Here is a 23656-nt window from a genome sequence, read left to right on the forward strand (position 1 = left end):
AATAATACTGCCTAAGGGAAGCATGTATAAAGTGAATAAAATTGGTCCTAGCACAGAACCTTGTGGAACTCCATACTTAACCTTAGTCTGTGACGAAGACTCCCCATTTACATGAACAAATTGTAATCTATTAGATAAATATGATTCAAACCACCGTAGCGCAGTGCCTTTAATACCTATGGCATGCTCTAATCTCTGTAATAAAATTTTATTGTCAACAGTATCAAAAGCAGCACTGAGGTCTAACTGAACAAGCACAGAGATAAGTCCACTGTCTGAGGCCATAAGATCATCATTTGTAACCTTCACTAATGCTGTTTCTGTACTATGATGAATTCTAAAACCTGACTGAAACTCTTCAAATAGACCATTCCTCATGGAATGAAGTCATTACTAGTTAAACTTAAAGGAATACTCGGCTCAATAGAGCTCTGACTCTTTGTCAGCCTGGCTACAGTGCTGAAAAGAAACCTGGGGTTGTTCTTATTTTCTTCAATTAGTGATGAGATGTCCTAGCTTTACGGAGGGCTTTTCTATAGAGCAACAGACTCTTGATGCATATAGAAAGTTATATCTTGGAAATAATCTTGCACCTCATTTAAAAGCATATGACCAGATTACAGTGTGCACACAGGCGGGCCGGGTATTGGGCGCTGACCGATGTGCAAGTATTTATTTGTTTTTGGTACACAGATTGTGTAACACCATGACTGATGTCTTACCTTTCAGGAGTTCCACGAAATGAGCCACGGCCTGCTGCTGTGGCTGGAGAACATTGACCGCAGGAGGAACGAGCTGGTGCCCGTTGCTCCCAAACTGGACCGTGAAACTTTACGAGCTCGCCACCGAACGCTGTCGGTATGTCTCTGTGACATTGAGTTTGTGTGCAGCAGGTGCGGTTTTCTTTGCTCAAACTGTTGTGTAGCTCTTGAAGTTTGTAAAACCGGATTTGACAGCACCAGCGTTATTAAAGATGAGCACTTTTCTCTGGTTTGGTGTTAGACCAGGACCCTGTCTTTATACATTTGCTTGTTTGACCTCCTTCGTTCTGTTGCAGAAAATCAAGCAGGAGCTGCTGGACTCGGAGCAGAAAGTTTCGTCTCTCCAGGAGCTGTCAGCTCAGCTGCTGGTCGACACCAAACCTCAGGCCGAGCCGCCGCACGCCTCAGTACAGACCCGGGGCAGCGAGTGCCTGGAGGCCCAGGAGAAGGTGCACGTGATCTCCAACAGGCTGAAGCTGCTCCTCAGGGAGATCAGCGGCAACCTGCAGGGACTGGAGGCCATGGACACGCAGCAGGTCTGAAGATGCCTCTTCTCTACTTGCTGGCACACATCTTGATTCTATTTGATGCGTACGTGTAAAAATCGCTTCGCGCTGCTTTTATTTTTCAGAGTTCCTCAACAGCGCCTCCTACCAGCAAATCAGAAATCTCTACATCAGCTGCTCAGGTGCCCAAGACAGCTGTCCAAAATCAGAAACAATCGGTAATGTTATCATAAATGTCCACTGGGTGGCGCTAATCTCTATATTCTACATAAATCAGCAAAGTAACTTATTTTTATGGCTAGCACACGTGCTTTTCTCCTTTCCCCAAACACATAACTGCCTGGCCTCCTTTTTTGAGATGTTTTTTGCCACCTCCGCCACCATGGCAAGCTGACAAAAGTCTACAAGAAAACCTGGCTTTTCGATTCGCTGTAACGTAGTACTACTTACATTTAGCAAAAGCTTAACTACACACGATTTATGCATAAAAGTTTATTGTAGACGTGCAATTAATAGTTAATAATACCGAAGTTTCTTTTAATAACTTTTTAGGAGCTAGTCTTGAGAAGCCAGATTTCTTGGTTCTCAAAGTCAATCACCTTCATTGATTACATTGCCGCTCTTTGGTTGTCAGTATTCTGGCTCTAGCAATGTTGTGGCTCTTTTTATGTTGTTTGATTTTTCTCTCACCTGAGCCTTTATTTGCCCTTGACTGAAACGTTCTTTTCTTTCTTTTACCCCTCCCTGCTCATTATGCGACACAGCCCCGAGGCAAAAGTAGTCAGGCCCACCCAGGACACCCTGAAAGCCGCCCGCGCCACAGGTACCTCTCTCCTGGACTCTAGAACCACGGGACAATGATGTAACGTAACGAAAATAATAAGAACAGCAATAAAAAAGTCGATTATCTTTGATGTATTTTTACAACAAATTCCCTAAACTGTTTGATTTAATCAGATTGTGAGTAATCTGAACCGTTTAGATTTGAACGTCTACGTTCCATGATCCTCCTTTGTTCTAGAGACCATGATTCCGGCTCTTAAACGAGCGGGTAATCGCCTGCTTCTCTCTTCCCTGCTGCTCTGAATGGCATCATGAACTTATTCCGTGTCATACTTTTGCTTCTCTTTTCCTATTAACATATTTTCCTCGCCCACTAGATGGCGGTAGCTGTCTTGTGTTTTTTCTGAATTGTTTCATTCTGTTCATAGTTTTCTAGCAGGATGTGATGTATTAACTTCTACAGGATGTCCTTCAACTCATCCATGTCTTTTTCTCCTTTCACTTGTACTGTTTATTACTTGCATTGCCGAAGGGCAAGATTAGGAAATGCTAGACTTCATGTGTGTCTGTGGTCAATGTGTACACTATAGCTTGACAAAGGTTTCATGTATGTAAACGAAAGTTAATACACACTAAGAACTCAGAGACGTTTGGCGTCCTAACTGTGGCAATGAGACGATCCGAGTCTGAGAAATATTGTGTATGCAATATCTTGAAAAGACTTTGTGTACTCAGTAGAAACTTGCTACACAAGGTTCCATCAGTAAGACCTTGAACAAGTTAGATGTTGAGCACATTTCATTTCTAATTGTGCCCACCGTGGGGCGAGTTTCTGAAACCTTGTGTACACAAAGATTTCGTAGGCTGCGATCAAACTTTCTATTGTAGATTATGCCGTGTTAATACTGTGGGGAAAAAATTGAAGGCTCCAATCAGTATTGTTGGCCTTATTTAACATTTTCAATAAACGGTAACAATAGCACAGGCTCAGTGAAGAAGCTAGTTTCATCATAAGCAGTATCTGAAGTTGATTAGTTGTCCTTGGCGTTTAAGCACCACCGAGTCCATTTGTGGAAACTTAAATCCAGTGAAGCAGGAGGGGTTGTCATTCTTTATGTGCCACACAAACACGTCATATCGCTTACGTGTGGACATAGCAAACATATTGCAGGATGTAGGAGGACAATATGAAATTGGCAGGCTGGAGAGGCGGGATGGGGGAGTTTATGTCGGCGAGTCTGACCCTACTCCTCCACTGAAGACGAGTCGGAGTGAGGACACACTGTTCCTCCTCGCAAGTCTTGGCTCTCGTGTTGACAATCTTTAGAGAGGCATTTGGCATTTCTCCCACTTTGTCTTTGGAATGAGACGTGACATTGAACTCTCACACTCCACACTTTAACTCCGAAGCCAGAACTCCCCCCCCCCTTACGGAGACAAAACCAGATCGCCTGGAGTTCAGTCTGCATGAATGGTTGTTGCCGTCGTTTTTATTGCTTGTGCAATAATTTATCAAATGTGCCTAAAACAACTTAAATTATCCACGTTCAAAGGTTAATTTGTCTTTTGCAGAGTTTGTAAATGTCACCTTAATTAGCTAAGGAGGCTAAATCTGGAAAATATTTCTCTACTGCTGTAATCATGCATATCTGATTTAAAATGAGGGATAGCCCAGTGAGATTTAAGGTTTTTTAAGTTGAGTCTCCATCTCCCTGTAGCCGGCGCAGATCACCAGGCACCGCTGGCTGCGTTTCCTCCCGTTCTGACCTCCCGGCCGACGTCTCCTCCTCTTCCACCAACTGGCCCTTCTTCCTGCGGGTGCTCAGGGTTGCGCTTCCGCTGCAGCTGCTTCTCCTGCTCCTCATCGGCATGGCCTGTTTGGTGCCAATGACCGAGGAGGACTACAGCTGCCACCACGCCAACAACTTCGTCCGCTCCTTCCATCCCATGCTGCACTACACCAACGGTCCTCCGCCCATATGAGCGCCACCGACTCCAGTGAATGTTCTCACCCGTGCCGTCCAGCAACAGACTCCAATGAGAGCCACATGCATAAGAAGAGATTTGCAGGTGATATGTCCCTCGCCGACATTGCACAACTGCTGCCATGAAGTCGCCTCCAAACTGTCTGCAGAGGAAGTGGACCTTCACCTGGGGCCCCCTGCTGCCCCAATCCAAAAAATGCATCGTATTAGTTCTGTTAGTAGGTTTGTTTATGAACCCATGAAAACAAAGTACTATTTATATACTGTATGTTGGGAGCCAAAGTCTACTGTGCTTTTTTATCCAGTGCTGCTATTTATTTAGTGTTCAATCACTCTCGGACGTCGGGTTCTGCCGAGTCTGAAATCCCAGATTCAACAACGCAGAAAGGAGTTTGCTGAAGTGGTTCAGACTCCTGAACCTCAGCGATGGTTTATCTGGACAACGTAGAACGAGCTTTGGGATCCCACAGGAGGAGACAGACCTCCTGCCGTGATGACCGGGCCTCATGTGAGCGGTCTAAATGAAGCAGCAAATCATTCTTAGATGGGAGGAGCTTCTTTCAAAAACCAGACAGCTGCGGTTTTGAAGATCTGTTAGAACAAAACACCTGCAGAGAAAAATCGAAAACGAGTTCTTCCTTGAAAAGGTGAGACACACAGATTCGAATTAAGATGTTTACATTTTTGGAAACGAAGTCATGTTGAAACTTAAAGCACTGATGCGAGAACTGTTGAAGGTACTGCACTGACGCTGACGTCTTTCCCACAGAAATGAAGCGCTTGTATTCCTGTTTTTACTTTCAGTATTTAATCATCTGAAGCAAATACAAATAATATTAATAATAGTAACAATGACAACAATGTGGTTTGTATATTATTTGAAGACGGTTATTTTTTACACTGAGCATGCGTTTGCTTTTCTCACCAATCACTGCTAGTTTGAAGCAGATTACCGTGACAGCAAATGATGCGCTTTGTAAGACGTGCAAATTGTTTGCTGCCATGGAGACATCAATCACTGTTAAAAACAATCTGTATAAGCAAAAAAAAAAAAAAAAAAAAATTATTTATGTATGTACAGTTTGCTAATTCCTGCATTATGAAGAATTCCTTTTTTTTTTTTTTTAAATAAAACAATGTGATGTATTTCTTTGTATTACTGTGTTAAAGAACAGATTAATCTATTTACTTTTTTCCCAATAGAAGTTTATTTCTGCACAGCAAACAAATGACAGCTGGGTTTGCACATCATTTTTGCAGCTTCTGACACAACTTTGTAAGTAGCACAGAATAACATGCCTGAAATTGTTTTAGCTTTTTAGTTGCCTCTAAACATTTTAGCCTTAGGCCTTTTTTTGGCTTGTTTTTCCTCCCCCCACTACAAAATCTGTCAATGCTCACAATCAAACATCGCCACGAGAAGAGATGGACGTGATGGCATCACAAGACATCTTTCAACAATAATGCGTCACTCATTTTTGAGCCAAGAGAAAAGATGAAAATGTCAATGATTTGGACTAATTGATTACTTTTATAGAGTATGAAATATATATATATATATATATATATATATATATATATATATATATATATATATATATATATATATATATACATACACACACACACACACACACAATATATCCAGAAAGTATTCACGGCACTTCACTTTCCACATTTTATGTTACAGCCTTATTCCAAATTGGATGAAATTATTTTTTTTTTCTTCAAAATTCTACACACAATACCCCATAATGACAATGTGATTAGACAGGATTTGGAAAGTCTACATATATGGTCCCACAGTTTGCAGTGCATATCACTGCACAAACCAAGCATGAAGAAATAATGTTTGTGCCTCCAGACAATCCTGTCTCAGAGGTCTACAGACAATTCCTTTGACTTCATGCTTGGTTTGTGCTCTCCCATGCACTGTGAATTGTGGGACCTTATATGTAGACAGGTGTACACCTTTCCAAATCAGATCCAATCAACTGCATTTACCTCAGGTGGGCTCCATTTAAGCTGTAGAAACATCTCAAGGATGATCAGTGGAAACAGGATGTACCTGAGCTCAATTTTTAACTTCATGGCAAAGGCTGTGAATACTTATGTACATATGTGATTTCTTAAGTGGTTTTTTTTGTTTTTTTTAAATAAAGTTACAAAAATATCAATTTCTTTTTCCATTTTGTCATTATGGGGTGTTGAGTAGAAAATTTAGGGAAAAAAAAAATTTCTTTTCCATTTTGAAATAAGGCTGTAACATAAAATGTTGAAAAAGTGCTGGAAATACTTTCCGGATGCACCCTAAGCCTGCTCCCAACAGGTTTAACATTCAGCATTGGTTTCAAAGAATCGAAAACTCCAAGAATCCACCGGAACATAATGAACAGGGCTAAAATGACCCATTTAATTAACTCAAAACAGTTGACGATTAATCCTAATCCTTTCCATTATTACAATCCTTGTGTAAAATTAACAGTTTTATTGCCCTCCGAAGAGCTAAGTAAATTTAAATACGAGCTAACATGTTTCATAAATTATATGACGAATTAGCACTTTACAGCAGCTAAAAAAGAAAACACCTGATTGCGTATGATTTAGTTAATTTCACTAAACTCGACACAATCACTAAAAAATTTCTGTAGCCCAGCTACACAGACAAAAACAGACAAATACTTAACCATGAACACATTTGCAATCAAGCAGAGAGAAAAAAGTACTACAAACAAAAAGCTGTGAATTACATAGTGCGAATGCTTTGCTTCCTTTATGATGTAATCAGTGCTGTCTGATTTGATTGTGCGAGTTTTAGCAGATTTAAAAGTTAGCAAAACTGACTCTTTTTTTGTTTTTTAAAATTGTTTAACTACACCTCAACAATGTTGGACGTAGCTGTGGAGATTTTAAAACCCAAAGTGAATTCAACTAATTTTGCCAAAACGTATTCTGTATGTGAAATTGGAAATAATGCCCAACAGCTCCTTAACGCCCCAAAAAGTGCACTTTGGTCAAGGCAGATTAAATCGAGAAAAAAGAAAAAAAAAAATTTAGCTGCTCATCATCTGAAATATATTTAACAAGTCACGTGAGTAAAAGCTGTGCTGTGAAGCCTGAAGAAAAAAAAAAAATTAAGTTGGCACTGTAAAATATTTACTACTGGTTTTAAAACTGGCGCAATGCAATTTTTTTCCCCTCCTGCGGAATTTGCTCCAACTTTAACAACCACATCTATAAAAATCGACTCATTCATAAATTATCTCACGAATTCAAACGCTATCTTTGTATGTCAGCGGTTCCACAGCACTCTGAACTCCTACGCGACCTTCAGATACCTCGTGCTGTCTCATAGGACGTGCGCGCCGTTGGAGTGCGACGCGCCGTACTGCAGGACTCCCAGTCCGGCTCTGCTCGGGGCCTCGTGGTTGCCTTGCGGTCCTGATCCAGAGCCGGCCGAGGAGAAGGACGTAGCCATGTTGGTGGAGGGGGGTTCTCGGTTGCCATGGGAACAGGCCTGTGCCTCCCTGACTGGGCGGTGGAGGCGGTGCGCGTCCAGCATCTCCAGCAGCAGGTCGTACAGAGGCACTTTGTTCTTGCACTTCATGCTGTACAGGTGTTCCATGCCTTTGTTGCTGCAGGCGGCAGGAAACAAAAGTAACGCACTTTAACGAGTATGTTGATGATTATATTAGTGAGTGATCACCGCCAGCTGACTTTGACTTCTCATGTAGAGTGCAGTGAACCTAAAGTTACTGTTATAAAACAGAAGGATGCATTTTGTAATTTGGGAGTTTCCATATGAAGCCAAAGGCATTTTGAATATGGTGGCAGAAACCCATCCCTGTGCAAAGGCTGGTATATTTGTAGCTTCTACTTTAGTCACACGGCAAGATTTCAATAATTGTCGGAAGGTTTTCAATACCTGAGAGACTCCAAACATAAGTTTGGTCGTACAGTGTGCAGCCACATGGTAAAGACAAACACACCAACAGATTTCACTCATGGGCATTCCCAAGTCAGATGGGAAATCTCACAAAACCTCTCTAGATAAAATGTAACTTTGGAGGAAACAATTTTGGATTCCCCTCTGTGCTTCTGTCACCTTGCTTTCTGATTGGCTACACATCACATTTGACAGGTTGCGTGCTCATTTGTGCTGGGGGGGCACCCCACATGCCAGGATATCAGGCCAAGACAATTCAGACAATGTTGACCAGTTACGATTTAAGGTCTGAGCGGTCCCGATGGCCTTCTGAGCAGACGAGCGCTCTTAACACGCCACACACAGCAGGAATATCTAAGATCATCTTTAGAGCCATCGTGATAGTTGGGGCGTCCTTAAAATTGTCGGAAGGGGAAGATCGGGTCAGAAATCTGCATAATTTTCTTGCTGTGTGAACCAGGCATAAGCAGTCCTCAAAAACTGATGACTTGTGAGACGTGAGGGAAGCCACCAAATGTTGAGCCTCCTGTGTCTGTGATTGGAGACACTTTGTTCAGTGCAGCATTCAGCTGTTGCATCACCAGTTACACAGACAGAGAGACTTCTGATCGAGGCTCAAGTCTCGCATGTGTCTTCTGGCAAACTAATTGTTACATTTAGTTTGTCCAATTACTTAAGGCCTCTGAAAGTGCATGTAAAAAATGGCTGTAATTCCTAAATGGTTAATGAAGCATTTTTTTAAACCCTTTGAATTTAAGCTGAAAATCTACACTCAAAGCCACATGTTGACAGATAAAAAGTGTATTAGCTGATTTCTTGCTTGAATTAAATACATTGAAGTAAAATGGACATTTAGTTGTTGGATCAGGAATTTAACATTTTATTTCCTATTGATCCACAGACTATTTTGAAGTGAACACGTGTATCAAACGGTTCTTTTGCTCTGTTCCTATTCTGCCTGTTATTGATGATCTGTGCTAAAATCAGCTTAAACTAATCAATAATGGCGCTCTCTAAGCTTCTTCCGCCTTACAAAGCTTCACCGCTGAACGAGATTCATGCAAACATCAAACGGCGCCTAATTAACAAAACAACACAAATACAAACTTAATTTCACCTCATGTGGCGAATGTGGGAGAGCAGGAGGAGGAGCTGGGCTTGTCGTCTGGACTGCTGCTGGATGGGGCCTCCTGATTGGCTTATGTGATGTATGAGCGCATCTGTGATGGTGTCCAGCATGCTCTGTACCGCCGCGCTGTCGTGCAGCGGCTCCATGGTGCCGGTGCAGAAAGAAAAGGCTCCTGACAGACAAATTATATCAGATTTTTTCCCAGATAGGAGGCATCATTCAGGTCTTAAAACAATTACAAAATAAACCAGCTCAGACATGCTCAACTTTTGTTTTCTTTTTTGAATGTAAGTAATTAATTTCACTGATTTCTCTCGTCTGGCTGCGTCAGCACTACCCGATCAGTATTTTTGTCTGTTCCCCGTATGGAATATCTCAATCTCCGGGGCAAATGTGAATCTCTGTGCTGTGTCACGTTGTCATGGGAACAGCTAACGGGCGAGCTGACACCACAGGGCTTTCCAGAACACTGTCTGCCTAATGCACCTGAGCGACGCTGCACCTCTGTGGGTGCAGCCTGACACCGCTGAGTGCACGCCGAGTGCATGTGGGAGGAAACATCAAATACAAACATTGATCGTATCAAAGAAGTGCAAAACCGTTTGTGCACTTTCAACGTTTTCGGTGACAAAAGGAGACAAACACTAGTGGCCTCACCGGAGTTGAGTAAGATGATCGCTTTGAGACACACAAACTCCTCCGGTTTGAGTTTGAGCATGCGGAAGCGGGAGGCGGTAGCCAGCAGCATGTCGAAGATCTCAGCCATGCCCTCGACGCAGTCGCCTTCACTCCTGGAGAGCAGACACCAAAGAAATCATCAGGTCCTCAGAGAAGGTTTTCCTCCACTTCCTGCTGACAGTTCCCTTTGATCTCTTTCTTTTTACACTGTGAAAATGTCAGACTGAATCAAAGGAATCTTCAATCGCTTCTGTCACCTGCTTAGATTCTAGTTGCTCACCTTTGATCCTGAGAGGTGATCCTAAATGTTGATGTCTGACCGTCACTAAGGAGGTTGGTTTCATCACTTTTTGTTCTGCTTTGAGGATCATGGTGCATGTGCAGAACTTTGATTCTAAATGGTGAACTAAGATCCTGATTGCTTTGATCCTATAATCAGGATCAAATATCAAATCCTGAATGATAAAGGAATTATAATCAAAGAACATAGCATATACAACAAGGATAAAAGGAAGGATGTGCCCCTTGATAAAAAAAGACCCGGGTCAGGATCAAATATCAAAGGTAGGATCAGGATCAAAGGAATATGGATTAAGATCAAGATGTGCCCAAAGGAATCAGGATATTGGGTATTTAAAATAATGCAAAAATTATGACAACAACCCACCTAACAAACAAACAGATGCAGCCATGGATCATGCCGTCCTTGATGGAGATAAAAAGTGAGAGAACCCTGACCTGCATCGTTTTAGTCATCAAGCCTAATTTATGTTAAAAAAACAATCCTCTCTCTCTCTCTCTCAGCTCTGCGCTGTCGCTTTCAGAGGGTATTTCAGTTTAGAAAGAGGTTCCTCTTCTCTCTGTGGGGAACATCTAATTAGAAGGACGAGTCCGGATGGCGCGAAATGGTGCGAAAATGCCAATCTACAACCCCAACGCATCGAAGATGTGTGTGAGAGAAGAAAAAAGTGTCACAAAACAGGAATGTCGCAGCCGCCGTTACCTGTCCAGTATCAGGTCCTGAGCAAAGATGAGTTTGCCGGGACAGTGGATGGACCTCCAAATGAGGCCAATCATCAGCACCTCCAGCCAAGAGCTCTCCAACAGCTGCACCTGGTCGTGAAGAGACAACTGCAGAAACCCTAGAAAAGAAAACCACACAAACGTGCACATTAACGAGCACTGCTGGGGAGGGAGTCAAAACCTTCTCTCATGCATGTGCACATACGAGTAAATGGCAAGCAGCTGGATGGATTTCCACCAAATTTGGGAATATTATTTGGATGAGTGTCTCCACATGATGACCGTTTGGAACAGAATGGTTAAAACTCCAAGTCAAGGCAAACATAAGCCTTGGGGCAATTGTTTGTTGTGATTTGGCGCTATATAAATAAAATTGATTTGATAAGCCGAAAAACACATTTTACTATAATATCTCTGCCATCGACGAGGCTAGAGATTTAATCAAAAGCTCATACTGATCCCTAAAAATCTGATTGATTGGCATAGCTTCACGGTGAAGTTCCAAAAATTCAGAAAACCCAACAACAAGAACAACTCCTCCTCCTTTACTTTACTGTGTGGTCAGTCAAAGCTCACATCATGAGCTGCTGACAATAAGTATTCAAATCTTGATCTGTGAAAGTAGCACCTTAAAACTGGAGTTTTCAAAATCTTGGTTTCTAGATGACTGAGGATCTTGATTCCAGTGACTAAATAGACATTTTCAGGAAAAAGGAATCCAATGGTGTTAATTACAAAACATTTATACTACCGGTCATAAGTTTAGTAAATGGCATCACTGGGTTCCTTAAGCTGAACTATGTATTTAACCACTGGAATAGAGATCCTACGTCATCCAGAAGCTGCGATCTTAAAAACTCAAAGCTATTTTTAAAAATTGAAGTTGGTCACCACGATGACTTCCAGGAAAATAGAAGCCATCTAGATTTTTTTTTGAAAATCTGTTTTCTGAATGCCGATTGCATATACTTGCAAAAAATGTAGTTTTACTAATTTCAACAAAATTCCAAAGAAACTGAGGCGGCTCTGAACACTATTTTCAACATCTTCCAGTTATTTTTCTTAAATGTGACAATGGTAGAAATAATGGAAAATCTGGTGTGTACAAACTCTGACTGGTTCCTTTATTTTCTCATACAATCCCAAATACATGGATGCAAACTAATACAGAAATCCTCCAAGAAATACACCCAAGTGGTAATACCCAGCCTCTAACATTAGTATTTACTGTTAAATTAACCAATTGTACATGGGAAATTGGGTAATATCTCTGGACGTGACACCAGCAGTGTGAGCACGGGTCTGTCGTTTGACCCCCCTGCCCCCACCGTAATCATCTGGAACCACCGAGCATCAGAAGATGTTTATGCTTCAACTATTCAAAGTCATAATCCGGCCAGTTTGGTGAGGACACCTTGCATCCTTTTGTGGCACTCGCAAATAAACAAATCTGTGCCTGGCGTTTATGGCAAAGGCACAAAACCAATCAGCAACCTGTCTGTTGTCATAAGGAGCCTTGTCACAGACACTCAGCTGTCTCAATTCACACATAATTACTGCCGGTTTGGTCATTGTTGCCCTGTACCCAGTTTGGGACCCCGAGCAATTAAAATGGTTTGGGCTTTTAGTGACGCATGAGGTTGTAATACCTCAAAGTCAGGACTTACTTAGAGAGCCTGTGTACGGCAGATGCGTCTTATAAGGCATTTAGGCTCGGTGGGGGTGCCGACAGATTGGCCAAACAATCCTCGCTGAAAAGGTGATGACTGTAATTACCATCACCGTAATGGCTCTGCTTTTCTGTGTGTGTGTGTGTGTGCGTGCGCAACTCACTGCAAACGTTGCATCTCTTCCTTCAACAGAGCGAGTGAGAACAGAAAGAAATCTGCATATTTTAACTGCTTCACTGGCAAAGTGACTTTTCTGCTCTTTGACATCTCTGGATTTAAAAATAAATAAATATATTACAACAAACTGCAGAATAACTATTTTTTCCCCCCTTTCTTTAGTGTCAAGATGACATTTGGGTAAACCTGACATCAAGAAGTCAGCTCGTCCAAAAAGGATTTTACCTGACATACACATTCTGTTACCAATTAAAGCTCATTTTAGGGCAATTTAATGATTTGTACTTTAGTATCTGCTCTAATGTCACCATAATAATGGCAAAAAAAAAAACCCTGCACCTGTTTTACAACTAACACACAACATGTCTACCATGTTGAACCCATGCTGCTACAAACTGTTAAAGATAAATACTTATGACCTTGAGTTAGAGCTGTCAAGGATACCCAAGGTCAAAGGTCACATGACTAGCAAAAACATGTATACCATATTTTTTGAGTATAAGCTGAATAAGTCACATCGGAGTGCAAGTTGCAGCTTTTGTCAGGATTATAGGTTTAAGGATATGATTCCTTCTTTATGTTCTCTATTGTCATATACCAACACAGAGCAGAGTAGCTACCTAAACTCTGTAAGAGAGTTAGAGTATCTCGTCATAGTTTTACATCCTCATTGAAGACAACTTTGGATGCTGTAGCTCCTCTGAAAAAGAGAGCTTTAAATCAGAAGTGTCTGACCCGTGGATAACTCACAAACTCGTAGCTTAAAGCAGATAACCCGTAAGTTGGAGAGGAAATGGGCGTCTCACTAATTTAGACGATCTTCACTTAGCCTGGAAAAAGAGTTTGTTGCTCTATAAAAAGCCCTCCGTAAAGCTAGGACATCTTTCTACTCATCACTAATTGAAGAAAATAAGAACAACCTCAGGTTTCTTTTCAGCACTGTAGCCAGGCTGACAAAGAGTCAGAGCTCTATTGAGCTGAGTATTCCATTAACTTTAACTAGTAATGACTTCATGACTTTCTTTGCTAACAAAATTTTGACTATTAGAGAAAAAATTACTCATAACCATCCCAAAGATGTATCGTATCTTTGGCTTGCTTTCAGTGATGCCCGGTATTTGTGTTAGACTCTTTCTCTCGATTGTTCTGTCTGAGTTATTTTCATTAGTTACTTCATCCAAACCATCAACATGTTTTATTAGGCCCACCATTCCTGCCAGGCTGCTTAAGGAAGTCCTACCATTATTTAATGCTTCAATCTTAAATATGATCACCTTATCTTTGTTAGTTGGCTATGTACCACAGGCTTTTAACGGTGGCAGTAATTAAACCATTACTTAAAAAGCCATCACTTGACCCAGCTATTTTAGCTAATTATAGGCCACAATCTCCAACCTTCGCTTTTTCTCTCAAAGATTCTTGAGAGGGTAGTTGTAAAACAGCTAACTGATCACCTGCAGAGGAATGGTCTATTGAAGAGGTTCAGTCAGGTTTTAGAATTCATCATAGTACAGAAACAGCATTAGTGAAGGTTACAAATGATCTTCTTATGGCTTCGGACAGTGGACTTATCTCTGTGCTTGTTCTGTTGGACCTCAGTGCTGCTTTTGATACTGTTGACCATAAAAATTTTATTACAGAAATTAGAGCATGTCATAGGTATTAAAGGCACTGCGCTGCGGTGGTTTGAATCATATTTGTCTAATAGATTTACAGTTTGTTCATGTAAATGGGGAATCTTCTTCACAGACTAAAGTTAATTATGGAGTTCCACAAGGTTCTGTGCTAGGACCAATTTTATTCACTTTATACATGCTTCCCTTAGGCAGTATTATTAGACGGTATTGCTTAAATTTTCATTGTTACGCAGATGATACCCAGCTTTATCTATCCATGAAGCCAGAGGACACACACCAATTAGCTAAACTGCAGGATTGTCTTACAGACATAAAGACATGGATGACCTCTAATTTCCTGCTTTTAAACTCAGATAAAACTGAAGTTATTGTACTTGGCCCCCACAAATCTTAGAAGCATGGTGTCTAACCAGATCTTTACTCTGGATGGCATTTCCCCTGACCTCTAGTAATACTGTGAGAAATCTTGGAGTCATTTTTGATCAGGATATGTCATTCAAAGCGCATATTAAACAAATATGTAGGACTGCCTTTTTGCATTTACACAATATCTCTAAAATCAGAAAGGTCTTGTCTCAGAGTGATGCTGGAAAAACTAATTCATGCATTTATTTCCTCTAGGCTGGACTATTGTAATTCTTTATTATCAGGTTGTCCTAAAAGTTCCCTAAAAAGCCTTCAGTTAATTCAAAATGCTGCAGCTAGAGTACTGACGGGGACTAGCAGGAGAGAGCATATCTCACCCGTGTTGGCCTCTCTTCATTGGCTTCCTGTTAATTCTAGAATAGAATTTAAAATTCTTCTTCTACTTATAAAGTTTTGATAATTCAGGTCCCATCTTATCTTAGGGACCTCGTAGTACCATATCACCCTAATAGAGCGCTTCGCTCTCAGACTGCAGGCTTACTTGTAGTTCCTAGGGTTTGTAAGAGTAGAATGGGAGGCAGAGCCTTCAGCTTTCAGGCTCCTCTCCTGTGGAACCAGCTCCCAATTCAGATCAGGGAGACAGATACCCTCTCTACTTTTAAGATTAGGGCTTAAAACTTTCCTTTCGCTAAGGCTTATAGTTAGGGCTGGATCGGGTGACCCTGGACTAGCCCTTGGTTATGCTGCTTTAGACGTAGACTGTGGGGGGTTCCCATGATGCACTGTTTCTTTCTCTTTTTGCTCTGTATGCATCACTCCGCATTTAATCATTAGTGATCGATCTCTGCCCCCCTCCACAGCATGTCTTTTTCCTGGTTCTTTCCTCAGCCCCAACCAGTCTCAGCAGAAGACTGCCCCTCCCTGAGCCTGGTTCTGCTGGAGGTTTCTTCCTGTTAAGAGGGAGTTTTTCCTTCCCACTGTTGCCAAGTGCTTGCTCACAGGGGGTCGTTTTGACCGTTGGGGTTTTTCATAATTATTGTATGGCCTTGCCTTACAATATAAAGCGCCTTGGGGCAACTGTTTGTTGTGATTTGGCGCTATATAAAAAAAAAAGTTGATTGAAGTTGAAGTTGATTATCTGCACTTGGTATGGGACCTTTGTGCATTGTTGTAGTGTACAATTTCTTATTAGTGTTTATTCTTTTATTATTGGAGTTTATTCTGTTCTAACCTTGACCTATTTTAAGTAGTCAAAAGGTCAAATTCTTTATTAGATGCTGATACAACCAAGGGTACTTTCGTATTGCATTCTACATTTCAGTATATAAGCCACAGGACCTCCTAAACTAGTAAGAAATTAATATAAGACTTTACTCAGTACAATATGGTGTAACTTCATACAACAATACTTGCATCTTTAACCAATTCCTTGAAAAAGTCATTCTAAATATCCCCTATATTTGGGCATCGGGCCCAAATTTGGAACTTAGCTTTTACCTAACTGCTGGCAAAACATGACACCTGATGAGTGCTTAAAGTCTCCCTGACACTTGCAGCTGCAGCTTTTCTTGTGTGCGTGCGCAAGAAGGGGGAGAAAGAAGGGGAGAAAAGCATTTGGGAGCCGCCTATAAAAGTAATTATTTCTCATGTTTACATTGTCATGGCTTGGTAAAACAGTTGCATGTTCTTTCCTTCTTCTGTGCAGCTGTAAAAGTATGTTTGTGATCTCTTTATAGTCATTCAGACGAGCTCTGCTCTGATGTGGTGCGCTGATGCAACCACTCACACTGTTCACTTCTTCTTTACTTGACGAGCTGCACGTAGTGTTTGGCGAGTAGATCACATAACATTCACTACCATTTCAGGTTTGTTGCAGGACATTTATGCGTGAAAGATTTTTTGAACATTTCAAAATTCTTTTTGCGCAATTACACGCACCGGCACCCCTCTCACATTTACTCTCCTGCATTACACAGTGCGTGCATAAAAGTCGTGCAAGTGTCAGGGGGCCTTAATGCATCTGTTTACCACGACAGTACAATTGGGCCTCTTCAGTGGTAGTTACACAGTGAGTCCTGCAAAATGCCCATAAATAACTGGGGAACAAGCACAGTTTGCACTAACTCCTGACACGCTTTGCAAACATTGTGATGCTTTTGGGCAATTCTACAGTAACGGAATTACAATCTGAGCTAATCTGTCATGGTTAGATGCCATATGTCCAGATTTTGCTGCTGTTGTAATTCCATTACCATAGAATTAACCTTTTACAGTTCAGTGACTGAGCTTTTGGCCCAAAAAAAATCAACTCTCCATGGGGTCACCGTGCCTAACATATGTACCAAGTTCAGTGAAAATCAGGCAATTAGGAAAGAAGTTATCGAGTTCACAAGATTTTTTTCTTTACAAAGTTACACTGCTCACCATAAGGTTTTGACCTGAAATCAACAGGCTTTTTGGGATTGTTTTTAACAGTCCTCATTACTTTCTCATCCAGTCCAAACCACCTCAATCTGCATCTTTTTCTGTGTTCTTATTTCGGCTACATCCAAATTCTTCTCCTGCACTCCCGTCACTGCCCAAGTCTCAACTTCAAACATCACTGCTATCCTCAACAAACCAGCTAGACGGCACTCAGACTTTTCTCTGAAGCAGGTCTTAAACATCAGAGTTTCATGCTGTTCATGCCCCCCAAGCAACGCTTCTGCGTGGATTTGTGTGCTAACCTGGAAGCTTCTTGGCCCAGGCGATCATGTGGACCAGCTCCTTATCAGCCATGCTGGTGAGCAGAGTCATCATGGTGACTTCGGTGTAGGGTCGACTCAGCTTCTGACGGGAACAAAGTATTGGAGGCTCGGCTCCTTGGAGGAGAAGCAGCACCTATAACGGGTGTGAAAACAAAATTTAACACCTGAATACTGGTGCCATGTTATCTTTAGATGGCTGTTGGTGTTGATGGTCGCCACAGTAATCCACACCTGGTCAGGAGGCATGCCAGTTACCAGCGTATTTCCTCCACTAGAACTGCTACTGCCGTTTTTCCTCCTGTCCTGAAATGGCGCAGTTTTGTGGTCCAGCTCTTTAGAATTCTTGTCTCTTTCACTGGCGCCACTGCGCTGTTTCTCCCGCCGCAAAACACGACTCCCACGATCCTTGCGCAAACCTTGGAAACAAGCGGTGGGATGACACTAAATGATGATGGCCACAAATACTCTTCCGCACATGAGCATTATCCGGCGTTCCCCTTTCCAGCCCTCGCACATATCCTGTTCTTGCCATAAAAAATCCAAGGATACACGACATAAATGCCTGTGTGATTGAAGAAGTATGAAAACAAAAATATGGGTGTCCACTAATCAGTAGTTGTACTCCTTAAGAGGAAATCACTTCAAGGTCACGTTAAAGTTCGTCTCAAGCTTATCTGCATCCACCAGCACTCATATGTCTGCCAATCCTTCTGCTACACGAAAACCAAACCTTACATGAGATCTCGTCTTCATGTAAAAACACAAAACACAAAAAAGATCAAATTATGCAAATGAAAAACATCACAAAAAACTGATTTAAAGGGGTCAAAATATACAAATTTTGAAAAGGCTCACTGAGGGGAGAAGGTGTCTTAAAAGCAAATGATGAAGTTTGGAGTCAGTAAAACAAACACTCCTTTAAAAAGACCCATTTTCAGGGCTTCAGGAAACAACTTGCCAATAAAATTCTGTGACATACGTCACAGAAATCTAAAACCATTTCAAGGAGATGCCCATCCTATTTCAAGATCAATAAATCTCTATAGATGTGTGCCAGAATGTCAAAAACAGCTTTACATGTTGAAGAAGTACAACAACAAATCTGATAAAAGTTGGAATGATACGGAAAATGCAAATAAATAAAATGCAAAATTCAAACAGGTGACTGAAACTGTTTTCATTCAAAACAGTGTCCACAAGTTTCTGAAGAACAAAGATGGGCAGATGATCTCCAGTTTGACAACAAATGCATGAGAAAATTATTGAAGTGTTTTAAAAATGATTCTCAAAGAAAGATTGGAAGGAATTTGCATACTTCTCACTCTACAGTGTATAATATTAAACATTTCAAGGAATCTGGAGTATTACCCGTAAAGGGCAAGTCCTCAAGCCTACGCTGAACACCTGTGGTCTCCATTCCCTCAGATGGCACTGCATCAAGAACAATCATTCATCAAGAGCTGATATAACTACATGGGCAAGGGATTACTTTGGGAAACCTTGGTCAATACAGAATTACATTCAAAAGCCACTTAAAACTTTGCTGTTCAAAAAAGAAGCCTTATGATAGGATTGCCTAGAAGTGGTGTGAACTTCTGTTGGCATCTGGGTTAGACCATCACACAGTGGAAAGGTGTTGTGGCTGAGAAAAATCAGTTTCCTGATCTTTTTAGAAAAAGTGGACCCCATGTGCTCTGGACCAAAGATGAAAAGGTTCATCCAGACTGTTTAATAAAACAAGTCCAAAATCCAGGGTCTGTCATGGTATGGGGTTGTGTCATTGCCCTTGGCAAAGGTTACACTTCTGTGATGGTCGCATTAATGCATAAAAGTACACTGAGATTTTAAAGCAACATATGCTGCGTTGAACACAACATCTGTTCCAGGGACCCCCATGCATTTTTAAATTAGACATTGCAAAACCACATTCTGCACATATTACAAAGGAATGGTTGTGGAACCAAAGGATACATAATGGACAGGCCTGTCTGCCTTCCTGACCTGTTCCCAATAGAAAATATGTGGAAAATTTTGAAATGAAAAATTCAAAAACAATGTCTTGCTGCACAGCTTATGATGTGGTTGCTGGAATAACTGCAACACACACACACACACACACGTATATATATAAAATTTGCATTTTCCATACCATCCCAATATTTTTCAGATTTGGGATTGTAGAAGTAGTAGTATTAAGTTGTACATGTCCCTGGGGTACATTGGTACCAGAGCTCATCTCCAAACAAGCTTATGGACAGGGTATCTCCATAGTGTGAAATGAATGAGTCTTAGTCCATAGGCCAAGCAAGTTTTCGGTACCACTTAAGGGGGAAAAAAACAAAACAAAACACTTAGAATCCAGCCTCAGTGTATCATGGCCTACACAAAATGTATGCTAGCCATCCCAGGGTGGCAGCTGTAGCCAGGTAGGAATCAGTGAAGAATTACACAGAGGTCAAACTATAAAAATGCTCCAATCATGTTGAAAACTATATCATATCACTTGTCTGATCATAACAATTCCAAAAATGTCTAGTTTGGACTATCTATGACAGAATGTTCTGGAGATACGGGGTCAAAACAGCAAAATGGTGACAAAGGTCAATTTCAGTTTGTACAGGGTCAAATATTAAAGTTGCTCCAATTTCAGTAAACAATTATGCAAATTATTATTGGGGTTAATAGGGTTCTAAAAAGGAACAGTTTGCACCATTTGCCATGTTTAGTTATCATGTTACAGGTTAACATATGTCACATGTTAACATATGTCACGTCATAGAATTCAATGGATGTTGACCTTGTTTGACCTTTACTTTGGAGACAAAGCAGTCAACAGTCAAAACTATTCCATTTATTGATCCTTTTATTTCAACCAATAATTTGCATAATTTTTTTCTGAAATTGGAGCAACTTTAACTTTTGACCCCTGTACAAACTGAAATTGACTTTTGTCACCATTTTTGCTGTTTTTACCCCTTAACTCCAGAACATTCCATCATAGATAGTCCAAACTATACCTTTTACGAATTGTTATGAACACACAAATAATGTGGCATAGTTTTCAACATGATTGGAGCATTTTTAAAGTTTGACCTCTGTGTAATTCTTCATTGACCCCGAGCTGGTTACAGCTACCACCCTGGGATGGCTATCATACATTTTTGTGTAGGCCATGGTACACTGAGGTTGGATTCTAAGTGTCGTTTTTTTTTCCCCTTAAGTGGTATCGATTAGGTCAAAATTCATGACTGGCTCATGGACTAGCTCTACAAATCCCCCTGGATGGACATCAGTCCATCGTAGGGTACTTCCCCTGCCAAGGCCGGAACCCATTTAGAGCTAGTAAACTGGGACAATGCAGATGAAGTGCCTTGTCCAAAGAAACAGGTAGTGCAACCAGAAACCAAACCCAGGTCTACATATTTATGCATTTATACAGCCCAACTCCTTATCCCATCCTCATCCATATCCTAAATTCTGGAGTACAAAGCTGAATGATGTGGGTGAAGAAATTAACTAAACTGACAATCTATCGTGTAAGAATTTCAAAACATTTTAAGGATCACAACCATTTAAAAGACTAATATGTTAACATAGCAATCTGGCTTCATGACAGCAAACTGATGTAATAAAGTCCAGACATTGGGTCTGGATCTGCAATCAGCGGCTCTCGAAAGCTGACCAAGTCATGAAAACATCCTGCCTAGTGTGAAACATTTAAGCAGTTTGGAGTCATATCAACAGAGATATAGTCCAAAGCATTGAGAATCATCTGCTCTCCAAACACTACCACCAACACTAAACCTCTAGACCAGAGGTCTCAAACCGGTTCCAGAAAGGGCCGAGAGGGTACAGGCTTTCTGTGCAACCACGCACTCCAGCAGGTGATTTCAATGATTAACTGATTTCACCTGCTCAAAGTGATTTTAATCAGTGAAATCACCTGCTGGAGTGGGTGGTTGCACAGAAAGCCTGTACCCTCTCGGCCCTTTCTGGAACCGGTTGGAGACCTCTGCCGGAGCTGCAGTTAGCATGTTTCGAAGGTCAATCAAGTCATGAGAATACCCTACCTGGTGTAAAACTTTGAAGTTTGCATTTGTATCAACTGAGATAACCCCAAAATGTTAAAAAATTGTCTCATCTTCCAGCACTGAGGATTACCTGAAAAAAAACTTCAAGAATCCAGGTTTTTTTTTTTTATTAGATTCGCTCAGAGGAAGGCAGAATCATGGTGTCATCATCTTGAGATCTTGTGTGGTAGATATGGTTCTGTCCACAAAATTGTTTTTTCCCCAAAGTGGTGGTATGAAATTAATAGCATTTTTAAAAAAATACAATAAACAAACAGATAACAGAAAATAACTTCAAATCATCCAGAAAAGACAAAAAAAAAAACCCAATTTACCCACCTCCTTTCATCATGCCCACTTTGTAACACTTTCTAAGACGACAAGCCTGGCAGCTCTTCCTCCGATTCTTGTCGATAGTACACTGGTTGGTCGCTGGGCACATGTAGTCATTGTGACCTACAAGCGGAAGAAATCCATTACTTGTACTACACTTCAGATTGATGTTATCCAGCAGCCAAGAACATTCTATTCTCCTTCCAAATAGATCAGAGATGGAGAAAATTAAAACATGGCATCTTGGCTTTATCATTGCCATGGAGACGATTCACTGGAAGATTCGTCAGAAATTTTCCGAAGCATCAATCATGAACATGACTAAACCACCTGAAGATGATGAACCTCTGGTGTGCGGGGGGGTGGGGGTACACAACGTGCAAGAAAGACGGTGTGTGTGTGTCTATTTAATGACCTACCCTGGATGCTCCTCTTGAAGAAGGCCTTGCAGCCTTCGCAGGACCACACCCCGTAGTGGTACCCGGAGGCGTAGTCGCTGCACACGGCACAGAATCTTGTCTCTTTTGTCATCTCGAACGTGGCGGCCCCCAGCTCCCCGGCGGCGTAAGCCTCGTCACGGCCGCTGCACGGGTCCTCTCTGGATACAGACGCCACACCGGACCTGCCACAGAGCCAGTACATGATTCTAATACACAATTTGGAAAAGTAACAACTATAATAAACACAACATCTTGTCTTTTTGTTTCTGTAACTCAGACAGGCTCCAGAATAGACCTCTTTTTTTTTTTTTTAGTTAATCTCAAATGGGTCCTTGAGTGGACGACACCTCTGCTGTGTCGTCCACTGATCCACCTGAACCAGGAAACAATCTGTCCGTGCAGATTGTTTCTTGCTTGTGTTGTTTTTTTTACATATTGTTCCTTTCTCAAGGTCCATAACAAAGTCCTTAATCTCTGGCATTAGAAACCAGGGTGAGCCTTGATCCTGTCTGCAGAGATAATAGCAACGATTTCTATAAAGCAGATTAAAAACACAGTGCTGTTATATAACTATGTTTTCATTAAAGCTGCATTTCAAAGATTGAACAGATGTCCGATTAGTCAGAAATTGAATATATTAAATCTTACATTTAATAATAAAGAGGACAAAATCGAGGCAGAGCAAACGTGACCATAACAAATCTGTATAAAAGCTTGTCGTTTTTACTTTTTGGCTTCTTATTTTAACTGTTAAGCAAACAAACTTAACAGGTTTGACATACTGATTACATCGTTACACAATCGGCAAACTACAGCACAAACAAAAGTCAAATCAGATTCTACAGCTGGACGCGGCGTCGACCACAAGCGGCTCACCCGCCCATGTGACGCATGATGTAACCGACGAGGAATCTCCAACAACCCCACGTCGTGATTCTAAGCCCGCCAACGCTGCCTTTCTAAGAATAAAGACACGTTCTCTCACCTGTAGGTGGCTTGTGGAGGTGGTTTCCAGATAGTGGTGGCCGGGCGGGTGCATGAAGGGACTGAGCCGAGGGCTGGAGGGCACAAACACAAGGGGACTCGTAGGCCCACTCCCCAGGGACTGAAGACTGCCATCTGAGGGCGGACCGTGGGCATCCAGAGGAGCCGAGTAGTAGCCCGTGGTGGAGTGGCTGTACAGAGACGTCGGGTCAGGGGTGGGGGCGGTGTAATTGTACGCCCCATCCAGGAAGTCCACACCGGTTACCCCTCCAGACCCCCTGCTCTCTTCGGGGTACATGTTGCCGAGGGGGGTGCGCGGCTGCTGTGGTGAAAGGCGTGAAGAGGAGAGGGTCTCCAGCTCTGAGAAGGCTGAGCTGATCCTTGGTCTGAGTACTGGTCGGTGAAGCTGCCTGCTCTGAGC

The 23656-nt window shown here is 41.6% G+C and overlaps 3 protein-coding genes across 3 annotated transcripts in view; 2 read left to right on the forward strand and 1 right to left on the reverse strand.

Annotated features, from left to right (window-relative positions):
* The window catches only part of syne1a (spectrin repeat containing, nuclear envelope 1a), a 218844-nt gene extending 213691 nt beyond the window's left edge, over positions 1 to 5153 (forward strand). The window contains 5 exon segments of the mRNA XM_034162578.1: positions 730 to 858; positions 1058 to 1297; positions 1393 to 1485; positions 2032 to 2090; positions 3769 to 5153. Of these exon segments, the coding sequence (XP_034018469.1) occupies positions 730 to 858; positions 1058 to 1297; positions 1393 to 1485; positions 2032 to 2090; positions 3769 to 4033 (786 nt within the window). The 3' untranslated portion in view covers positions 4034 to 5153.
* A 2219-nt stretch (positions 5154 to 7372) lies between these two features.
* esr1 (estrogen receptor 1) lies at positions 7373 to 23285 on the reverse strand. The gene is made up of 9 exons (XM_034162577.1): positions 23237 to 23285; positions 22231 to 22433; positions 21818 to 21934; positions 17640 to 17824; positions 17388 to 17541; positions 10792 to 10930; positions 9768 to 9901; positions 9099 to 9282; positions 7373 to 7670 (listed from the first exon to the last, which is right to left on the reverse strand). The coding sequence occupies exons 2-9, from the start codon at positions 22340 to 22342 to the stop codon at positions 7385 to 7387; spliced, it is 1311 nt and encodes a 436-aa protein (XP_034018468.1). The 5' UTR covers positions 22343 to 22433; positions 23237 to 23285; the 3' UTR covers positions 7373 to 7384.
* The window catches only part of zbtb2b (zinc finger and BTB domain containing 2b), a 40673-nt gene continuing 26831 nt past the window's right edge, over positions 9815 to 23656 (forward strand). Inside the window, exon 1 of the mRNA XM_034162575.1 lies at positions 9815 to 9931. The gene's annotated coding sequence lies outside the window, so the exon portion shown is untranslated. The remainder of the gene's footprint in view (positions 9932 to 23656) is intronic.

This window comes from Thalassophryne amazonica, chromosome 21 (assembly GCF_902500255.1).
Source record: "Thalassophryne amazonica chromosome 21, fThaAma1.1, whole genome shotgun sequence".
NCBI lineage: Eukaryota > Metazoa > Chordata > Actinopteri > Batrachoidiformes > Batrachoididae > Thalassophryne > Thalassophryne amazonica.

Excerpts from the sequence above, each read along its gene's own strand:
- esr1 (XM_034162577.1), bottom strand. The coding sequence starts at position 22,342 with ATGACAAAAGAGACAAGATTCTGTGCCGTGTGCAGCGACTACGCCTCC. Across the intron at positions 17,825-21,817 it reads AGTGGGCATGATGAAAGGAG|GTTTGCGCAAGGATCGTGGG; the intron begins GTGGGTAAATTG and ends CTTGTTTCCAAG. Across the intron at positions 10,931-17,387 it reads CTGGGCCAAGAAGCTTCCAG|GGTTTCTGCAGTTGTCTCTT; the intron begins GTTAGCACACAA and ends TTTCTTTTCTAG.